This window comes from Phyllostomus hastatus, unplaced genomic scaffold (genome assembly GCF_019186645.2).
Source record: "Phyllostomus hastatus isolate PE091 unplaced genomic scaffold, TTU_PhHast_1.1 phas_contig_948, whole genome shotgun sequence".
Taxonomy (NCBI): Eukaryota; Metazoa; Chordata; class Mammalia; order Chiroptera; family Phyllostomidae; genus Phyllostomus; species Phyllostomus hastatus.
Window position 1 is genome coordinate 5,007,698 of NW_025333993.1, and position 10,398 is coordinate 5,018,095.

The window sequence follows — 10,398 nt, forward strand, 5'->3', positions numbered from 1 at the left end:
GAAGGGAGAGAGAAAGAGACGGAGAGAAACATTGATTGGTTGCCTCTTGCACACCCCCAACTGGTCACATGGCCCACAACCCAGGCACATGCCCTGATGGAGAATTGAACTGGCCACCTTTCTGTTTGCAGGCTGACACTCAATCCACTGAGCCACACCAGCCTAGGCGTAATGTTCTTTCTAAAATAACAACCAGGACTATGAACTGCTGGAAGGGAAAGCTTGTAGTAATAATTCCAATGATATCATCTAACAACAATTACTTCTATGGTCATATATCCATAAAATTTGCAGGCAGGCTAGAAACACCTGCAGCATGGTGAGTTCCACATCTATCAGTCACCTTTGAGCTCTTTCTTTGTGCCCCAGTGTTTCTGGTCAACTCGTGCAGAGTGAGGACAGCTCCTGCATCAGACCTGTATTTGTTCTCTCACCTGCATGCCTGACATCTCATCCTTTTGCAGCAGCTTCGATTTCCAACACAGTGGTGACCAGCAGGCAGTCAGGAGTCCTGACCATCACCATCCCTCATACCTTTGCTCACAAACTTGTCACACATCTAGGCTCCTTTTACCTTCCATCCACATGACACAGACAAGACGGCTCTGGGAGACACAGTATGGCCCAGCACTGACACATGGGCATCACAAACGGAAGTGCCTCCAGAGGCCTGGCAGGAAACACAGGTGAGAAACATCAGCCGGACTGGCACCACAGCAAACTGGAGAAGGGACGCCTCCTAAAAGTGACAGGGTCCAGTGCATGCAGACACAAAGGGGGACAGAAGTGGAAGAGTCGAATTTGTATGTGAAATCCTCTGATTCTGACATGTTGCTTAAAAAGACCTTTAAACTTTATTGATGATATACTCATATATCCAAAAGTGTTTATACACATATATTGATTAATATTCACACAATTGACAGAGCACTGCAACAAGATCAAGAAATGGAACATGAGCAGCACCCTAGAGTCCTCTACTTCAGTCACTAACAAGCTCCTCACCCACCCCAACTAGTCTGAGTTCTAACAGACTAGATTGGTTTTGCCTCCCTTTGTGTATTATATAAATGGAATCACAGTTTGCATGTTTGGGAGTCTGGCATCCTCCTCTCTACACTGCGCTTGTGAAATGCACACACATTGTTGTCTGTAGTGCCAGATGGCTCTTTCTTATTGCTGATCGTCTCCCACTTATTCATCCATCCTCCCGTTGATGGACATTTAGGTTGCTCCCAGTTGGGCCTATAGAAATAGTTCAGCTATGAATATCTTACTTCCTGTCTTCTGGTGAACAGATGTAAGCACTTTTGTTGGGTGTACTTCTAGGAGTAAAATTACTGAGTCATAGAGTGTTTAGCTTTAAAAGGTACTGCCAGTTTTGTTACTGAGTTCCCGTTGTTCCATGTGCTTGATTGAGTAACTTAAAAAAAAATCTGGGCCAAAGCAAGTAAGTAGGCCACGCATCTATCACCACTAGCCTAGTACATCTTCAGTCCTCAAGGGTGAAAGGCCTTCATGAGGTAAGTTCAGGTATCAGCACTGTCGTTCCCTTGATTAAGACCTTGCAGTGTCTCCCCCTCCTTGGATAATGGCCCAACTCCTAAGCCTCGCATCAAACACCTGCAGGTTGCGGCTCTGCTGCTTTTTGACTCTCCCCTGTAATCTTCACCATCCACTCTCCATTATCTCCATCTCCACCACTCTGATGGTCCAGGAGTGCTGTCAGGATCTACTAAGTCTGCAGGTTTTGGAATGTGCTGTCCCCCTGCCTGTGGCTTCCCCTTTCCCTTACCTGGCCAATTCCTGTGCTTTCTCTCCCTACTCTAAACTACCACCCAAGTCCTTGGGGTATTACTCTGTCTTCAGCCTTTCTACCCCAGGGTCTATTATAAGGCTTGGCACACAGCAGGAACTCAGCCCATATTTGTGCCAGGTACCCTCTGATGTTGTCATTATTTTTTTTTAATGCAGACAAGGGAGGAAAGAAGAGAGAAAAAGATAAATTTTAATGTTACCCTGTTGCCCTCGATTGTTCTCTCCAGGAGCAACCACTGGGGCCACTTTGTTAGGTATTCTTCCTGAGATGTACAATCAATGTATAACTTTATCTTCAATATAACTAGATATTCAATAGATGTTACGGAGAAAATAAGGTTGCAAACAGAGTTAGGGAGTTGCAATTTGAACTTGAAAGGTCAGGAAAGGCCTCACTGAGAGGCCGACATTTGTGCAAAGATCCAGAGGAGTTTGAGGAGGAGAGCGGCAGTGGTCTGAGGAAACAGCAGGTGGCAAGGCCCTGACGAAAGGGGTGTTGTGTTTCAGGTTCGGAAGGTGAAACACTGAGCCGCGATGACGATCATTGAAGTAGGCCAGGTCACAGAAGGCTTAATTAGCCACTCTAAGGATTTCAGGCTTTCTTGAATGAGAAGGGAAGGCGCTAGAATTATTGATCAGGAGTTACACAGTCTGATTTGTGGTTTTCAAAATTCACTTCTTTGGTAAAGAGGAGCCTCATTTTTTTTTTCTTCAGTTGCTCAGTATTCCACTAGGTGAAGATGCCATATATAATTTATCCGAACCTCTCAAACGATCGACATTTGGTCTATTTCCAATCTTTTGGATTCAAAGTAGTCTAACGTTTCTTCCCCTCCCAAGAATTCCAGCTGACAATTTTCCGATTAAAATTTTGTTCTATAATAACCCAACTCATTTCAGTCTTTTAAACGTAATTTGTTCTTCATTAGAGAGACAGGGTAACGTGCAGCCTCACTGGTTCCGGGATTCCAAGCTGCGACCCCCAATCTGAAGCCCTTTCTCCACTTTTAAATGGTGCTTATGTGAGCAGCTGGTTAAAACCGGGCAGCAGCTGGGTGGCGACGCTGCCCACTTCACTTCAGCTGCAAGAAGGGCAGGCTGGCCCAAGGGTTTGCCAGTGGACACGTCCTGGGACAGTGGGGGCCAGGAACACACAAGGCTCCTGAGTCGACCCACGTGCACGTCTGGCCTCTGAAGGAAAAGATCAAAGAGAAACAATCGAGGAAAGAGCAAACCCCAAACAACCTAGCAAGGGGACATCACCCAGCGCCACCCTCCAATCTGGAGACGTCGCAAAGACCCGCACCTGCGCAGTGGCCTCTCGCGAGTTGCCCGCTCCCGCTTTCCTTCCCACGACCTCCTTTCAGCGCCTGCGCACTGCAACCCGCTTCCCATAGGCCTGAGAAGCTAGAGACCCTAAATTTCCTTTCCTGTCGACTGGGGTGGGAGAAGTGACCTCGTACTTGAATCCATTGTGGCCCCCTTCCCAGTCTACGAGATTTTTACTGTTTCATCGTAATTTATCGTGCAGGGAATGTACCCGATGTTTCTGGCATGCAGACCTGGCGTACCCCCAGGTGTGGGGGGGGCCACTCAGATCACGTGGCAAGCGCTCACCAATCGGCAGGCAGACCGCACTTTGCGGCTCGACTTCAAACTACCGTGAGGCAAGAGCTTGCCACTGAGGCCCCGCCCCACTCGCCCCACTCGCCTGGGTCTGGGGCCTCGAGATGGCAGGCGGGAGTGGGGGCCTCCAGAGCGGGGGCGGGGCGGAGTGGTCGAGTGACGGCCCGCCTCACCTATTCGGGGCGCAGACCGCGGGCGAAGTGGGCCCTGCAGCCAATGGGAAGGGGAGGGGGGCGGCCGCCTGGCGAAAAGGGGGAGCAAGCGGCCGGGGGACGCGGGGGGAGGAGGAGGCGGGCTTCCAATCCGGTTTCATCCAGTTCTCCCACCGCCCCCATCGCGGGTCCGAGCAGTTTGGACCGCGGGAGCAGCAGTATCAGCCAGGCAGTCCAAGTCTGCGAAGGTCCCCCGCGCGGCGCTGCTCTCAGGCACCCGGCACGCGCCCGCCCCACCGCCACGATGCCCAAGAGGAAGGTGAGCGGGACTGCGGCCCGCACACGCCCCCTCCGCTGCCCAGGCCTGCTGCGACGCTCCGCAAGGCCCAGGCCTGGCGCGTCCACGGTGGTGCTTGGCCCAGGGGCCACCCCGAGACCTGCGACAGGCGGGCGGGTGCCCCGTGGCCTCATGAGCCGTGGTTTGCAGCGTTGGGCTGCCCGAAGATCCGGGTGGGAGATTCGAACGCAGCGGCGGGAAGCCCCTGACGTCACGCGGCCAGGCATTGTTCTGGCGGGTGGGCGCGCAGGGCGCTGGGGCACTTTTTGTTTGCGGGTAGTTCCCACTCGTGGTGTGCTTCCTCCCACAGGTCAGCTCCGCCGAGGGGGCGGCGAAGGAGGAGGTAAGCGCCCTGCTCCCCGGCCTTGGGGGGAGGGGTCCGCTTGACTGCATTCTTCATTCCTCATTCCTCGCTCATTTTCTTTTTCTCTCCTAAAGCCCAAGAGGAGATCTGCGAGGTTGTCAGCTGTAAGTAAAGCGAGCCCTAGATCCGTTTCTTTCCGGTGGGGTCCTACCCATTGAAGAAACTCAGTGCTACCTTTGCCTTTCAGAAACCTGCTCCTGCAAAAGTGGAAGCCAAGCCAAAAAAGGCGGCAGGAAAGGTAGGTATCAAGCTTACCTGGGGCCCGCGGTGTCTTGCTGAAGTGTTACTGCTCAGCGTGGGACTTTCCCTTCATACAACGCTGTGGCCAGCGACCAACATCTGCATTTGGAATGACTCAAAACGATGAATAGATGTCATTCTCCGGAAATGTAGGAACTTCACTTTTTCTGTTCAGCAGTATATTTTAGTAACTTAAGTGAACATTTGGGGGGGGGGTGAGGTCTGGGTAAAATACAGATGTAAGTGCCCTGGGCTTATGGAAATACAATGTGACATTAATGCAGCTGCAGAGGTTAGGAGACAAGACGACTGAAAATATTCAATGTTAATGTTATGTGGGCTTGCAAGGAAACCCATTCTTTGTGTTGCGTACACGTGGTGCGTGTTTGTGGTTGCATGCTTGTGTTTCTTGGGACAGTAACACTGGAGCTGGGAATGGGGCCAGGAGAAAGGTACTCGTGACGTACCTTTTTGCTTGTGAAGTTCACAAACTAAGGTGGGGGGTCATATCTCAGGTATGTGGGTAGGTAAGAGCTGTGTTCCCTGAGAACGTGACTTTTAAATGTAATTTGCAGTTACGTGAAGAGGTTGACTAAAGCATCTTTTTTGTCGTAACGTTTCATTGTGACGGTTATTGATATGGAGGAGATTTATGATTGCATTATTCACATTGCAGGTCTTTGGAAAGAAGTTCTCGAGATATACACATTTGAAAGCTTAAGTTGGAAAGGCAGAATATGTGTAAATCATTGGTAGCTTTGTTTTTGGTTACAGCAGTGGAACCACTCTCTGCTAAGCTCTCCATGTGCTTCAGGGGGAACTCGTGGTGTGATTCATCTCTGTTCACTCAGAACTAAGTGAAAGTTTGGTATTTGCAGTCTCTTCCTCAAAGAAATGTCCCTAATTGCTGTCATCCCTTTCCTGAAAGCGTAGGTGGAAGCTTAGAATTGCACAAAGGGTTTTTTCCCTCCCCCATTACTTCATTCACATATTGTACAGAGCTGAGTATAAAAATTTTAACTTAAGGCGGGGTTCAAGGAAGGTGTATGAACATAGTATGTCAACTTAGGATTTCCTACACCAAGAAGAAAATGCGGAAATTGCATACGGACCAAATGGCGGCTGGGGAAAAATGGCGGATCTTTCTGGAAAATGTCGACAGGAACAATGTAGTATTATTACCCATCTTCTTCTATCTGCTTTTTAAATAGACTGATTGGTTCAAATAGCATGCCTGTTTTTGTCTATGTTTTGATCTGTCCTAAAATTATTTTAGTGAAAACAGTTCAAACTTGGTGACTCCAGTTTAGGACATAAAATTTAACACACAGACATTTTGCTTCCTCCCAGGGGGTCAACAGGTAAGTCTTAATGTTGGTGCTCCTCATGGATCAAATCTGTCAGTTGAGTTTTTCCAAAAGAAAAAGGAGACTTTTTGGCTTTTTCCCCCACTTTAGTTTGTAAAATACACCTTTGTTTTTATAATTGATCGATTTGTTTTCATGATTGGTCTGTTTAAAGTGCTAAACAAAAGGTAAAACTTTTGAAGTATTGATTTCCAATACTACAGGTTACACATGGTGTTTTCAAAGCGTTTGTATCTCACTGTGTGCTCCTGACTTGGATAATTTTAAAGGTGGTATTATTTCAATCCAAGCCATTACTACAAAGTGTATTTCCGATTTTAAGGTTTTACATTTTTATATCATTACAGTAGTGGTTGTGAAATCAATGAGAGCTCTCAAGATCGAGAAACAATAGTTTTTAAGTACAGGAGCGTTTGTGACATTTCATGGCAGCAACATCTGCAGCAGTGTTACAGCAAATGTATTTGTTTACATAATTTAGTATTTGTCTGAAAGATACAGAATTGTTAGTAATCACACTGTCTTTATGTATGGAATGCCCCAGCTGGTACAGAATCCACTGCACTGATTTTTACCTCCTCAGCATGGATGCTTGTGAGACCTACCTGCCTCTCTCTGGCCATTTAACTCAAATGATCAGTGTTGATAGGGGTCTTCATACAACTTACTACTGACCTAACTTAATTACTTTCAGGAAATATTAAAATGTTTGTCAAGCTTCTTCCCCATTGATGGATGGTATCCAGAAATACTGTTTTACATTGCTGTAAAAGTGGCTTAAATTTTGAACCTATGTTATCATCATACTAATTAATATGTGTGCTTTCAGATTCTTCAAACACCTAAATGATAACGATAAACTCAAAATTGATCCTTTTAGCTACTCATTATATGATAGTCAACCTGACCCTACAACATGGTGCTCTTTTCAGGTGAATGGGCTTACTTGTGAGGCTGAATGTCTTGTCAGGACAGTGGACATTTGACCATTTGATTGTTGTTCAGTTTCGGAGTTACCGGGGAAAGAGATTCCTCCCACTGTTCTTTACCTTGTTTGTTCTGCCATGTGGAAATTCGGAGAATAGTGGGTGATGGGGAAGATGTTGGGAAAAGTTGTGTTTGGGCTTTATGATGACCAAGTCATCATAAGAGTTTGATAGGCAAGTCCTGTTACAGTTCTCCTTAGACTTGGTGGCCCTGATTACTGGGGGTGGCCCTTAAGGTAGCTCATTTAAAAAACATGTCGTGTGACTCGGGCTGACGTGTGACGGAGCATTAACAGTGCACTTTTTGTGGAAACTCTATAGCAAGTCGGAAAACATCAGTAGTGTAGAGTTCGTGCTTAAAATATATTCTTATTCTATCATAGGACAAGTCTGCAGACAAAAAGGTGCAAACGAAAGGGAAAAGGGGAGCAAAGGGGAAACAGGCTGAAGTGGCTAACCAGGAGCCTAAGGAAGACCTACCTGCGGAAAACGGAGAAACTAAAAACGAGGAGGTTGGAGTGTTTGTGTCGTTGGTTTTTAACTCTAAACAGTGGATAATAAATTGTATGCTTTCGTGTAGCTGATGAGGTGGTCTTTGATTTTTATAGTACTGAAAGTTTTGTGCAGTGACCCTGAGTGTATAGACAGATTATTTTTATGAATTAGATTATACTTGAAAATATCTATATGTAAAGAGTTTCTTTTTAAGTGCGTGAACAAGAAATTCTAATGAATTCATAATTTCACCAATAACAGGTGGATCATCTATGATGTACATGGGGTTCATTAGTGTAAAGAGGATTTAATTACTAATTGGTATAGCACTCATTTCTCTTTCACATGACATCAGGAGTTTGTTTAAGTCTCTTCTGTTTTTCAAATTGCCATCTATAGAACTGTTTCGATCTTTTTATATTCCGGATATTGCTTTAAACTTTAAAGAAATCTATTCCCTTCATTTGGCACATTTTTACCCTTTTTGTTTCTAATACATTTGGTTTATTTTTCCTAAAAGGGGCAAGTTGTCTTGGACTAAGTAATAATTTAGCTCAAGCAAATAAAAAGTAACTAAAATAAGCAAATAACTAGTGTACATGATAATTAAGTTTACTTTCTTAATCTGAATTCTTTTAAGCTATGAGGAAAATAGGGTTTTTCAACTTTTCTATTTGTAGGGTAAATTTTAGTGTAAATCGTCTGCTTACTTCTATATTATGAAATTTGCAATCACAATTTACTTTTAATTCCTAGCTGTAACCACACATCAAATACTGTGTGATACAAGAAGAGATTACTAACCTAATATGTTATCAAAAGACAGTTGATTGTTGTCGTTCATGGTGGTTATATTCTATAAGGTTGCTGTGAATGCTGAACAATTGCAAATAGGGAAAATACAGGGTCAGATTCCTGCAACACCTATCACAATATTTCATCAAGTGATCAGTATATAACCTTATTTTCTGTATGTTTCTGTTTAATATATGTTGCTGATACATTAGCATTGAGCTTGGGCCCCCCCCTAAAAAAAAACAAAAAACAGTGTAATTCATGCTAAATGAAGCTATCCCTCATGTACTTTCTCCATAAGACACATCACAACATCGGCAAAACACACACAAAATATGAAATGTGTGGCGCTAAATAGAGCGTGAAAAAGATGCTTGTTTACAGTAGCAGAGCTGACACAAGGACTCAGCTGGGAATGTGCGTGTTGGACGATTCCGGTGGTTGGTGGTCTGTGTCTGTGCACAGCCATGGAAGTGCTGTGGATGCCGATTTTGGGATTACAAATAAATTTTAATGAGCAGGTGAATTGACAAACGCAGAACCTACAAATAATGAGGATGGACTGTTTTTAACACCTGTGGTTTAATATATATAAATAAAACTTACGCTGTGAAATGCTAAAGCTCTCAAAGATCAAAGCAACAACACAGAAACCAAACGTTTAGTCATTATTTTTTATTTTATTTGCAGAGTCCAGCCTCGGATGAAGCAGGAGAAAAAGAAGCCAAGTCTGATTAATATCATATATCATGTCTTATCAGTGGTCCCTGTCTCCCTTCTTGTACAATCCAGAGGAATATTTTTATCAACTATTTTGTAAATGCAAGTTTTTTAGTAGCTCTAGAAACATTTTTAAGAAGGAGGGAATTCCACCTCATCCCATTTTTTTAAGTGTAAATGATTTTTTTTAAGAGGTGAAATCATTTGCTGGTTGTTTATTTTTTGGTACAACCAGAAAATAGTGGGATATTGAATATGGGAGGCTTTGATTGTCTTGGGTGCCGGCTAAACATTCCATGGATGGGGGTAGTTTTTATATCCTATAACACAAAGCATACTAAATGGCAATTTGGAGTCAGTCGTGCATTTACTCTGTCTCAAACATTTTAAATTACTTCTATTCTCATGTTTTTGGTAGAAGTGTTTCCTAAAGAAAACCACTCCTTGATCTTGGCTCCCCCCATCAGAACTTTGTGCACTCTGTAACATCTTGTGGTAGTCCAGTTTTCCTAGTAACTTCGTTCCTGTGCTGTGAAAGATTGAAAATTCGATTATGTAGTATATATATTAAATTGTGAATTAGTCAGGCTTTGATGTAACAGCGTATCAGCATTTGCAGATATTGGTACTTGATACATAAGAGTATCCTTAATAAGATAAGGAAATTAGTCCCCAAATTTTAAGCTGGAAAGTCACTGGAATAACTTCAGAAAAGAATCATAACTACATGATTTTACATTTTTGGTACGTATGTTAAGAATTGTGTACAAATTGAAATGTCAGTGTACTTATCTTCAGAACAACCAATAAAATCTCACTTATGAAAAATGGCTTAAGTTTTATTTAAAAACAATTTCCATATACTTCCAAAGTTTTCTTAAAATTGGAAAGAGGAGCAGTTTTTAAAAATATTTTTTTTTCTTGGGAAGGGAGGGAGAAAGGAAGGAGAGAAACATCAATTGGTTGCCTCTAGCACACCCTCAACCAGGGACCTGGCCCTCAACCCAAGTGTGTGTCCTGGGTGGGAATTGAACTTGTGACTTTTCAGTTTGCAGGCCAGCCCTCAACCCACTGAACCTCGTGAGCCAGGGCTAATTTTTCTGTCATACTGCAACATCTACATTGTACATTGAAGATGTGTGTGTGATTGAATTGGTTTATAATGGTTAAATAGTCCAATGTTCCCCAAAGCAAAATTAGTTTGTTGTTCACAGGAAGCTTGTAGGTACTAGCTGAACTAGAGTTAGACCTAGTGTGGTTTGTATTTGCATGTTTTTGAAATTTGCTTTCCTGTATATTGGACTTTGCATTTTGCCATCTAAATAGTCTTTAGAAATGGTTGATATTCAACACCTGTGCTGATTTGGCAACTCAAAAATCAGTGGGGCCAGAGAAAGTACCTTGCCAGGGTTACCACTTGAGGGGGGACCCTGGAACAACACACAGATTTCTCAGTAGGTTATTTTGCCCGTGAGCTGATGAGTGGGAGGCAAAAATG

The 10,398-nt window shown here is 43.9% G+C and overlaps 1 protein-coding gene across 1 annotated transcript; it reads left to right on the plus strand.

The window, feature by feature from the left end:
• The first annotated feature begins 3,699 nt into the window (after positions 1-3,699).
• HMGN1 (high mobility group nucleosome binding domain 1) lies at positions 3,700-9,728 on the plus strand. The gene is made up of 6 exons (XM_045852740.1): positions 3,700-3,915; positions 4,244-4,276; positions 4,372-4,401; positions 4,485-4,535; positions 7,274-7,402; positions 8,871-9,728. The coding sequence occupies exons 1-6, from the start codon at positions 3,901-3,903 to the stop codon at positions 8,916-8,918; spliced, it is 306 nt and encodes a 101-aa protein (XP_045708696.1). The 5' UTR covers positions 3,700-3,900; the 3' UTR covers positions 8,919-9,728.
• Positions 9,729-10,398: the final 670 nt, after the last annotated feature.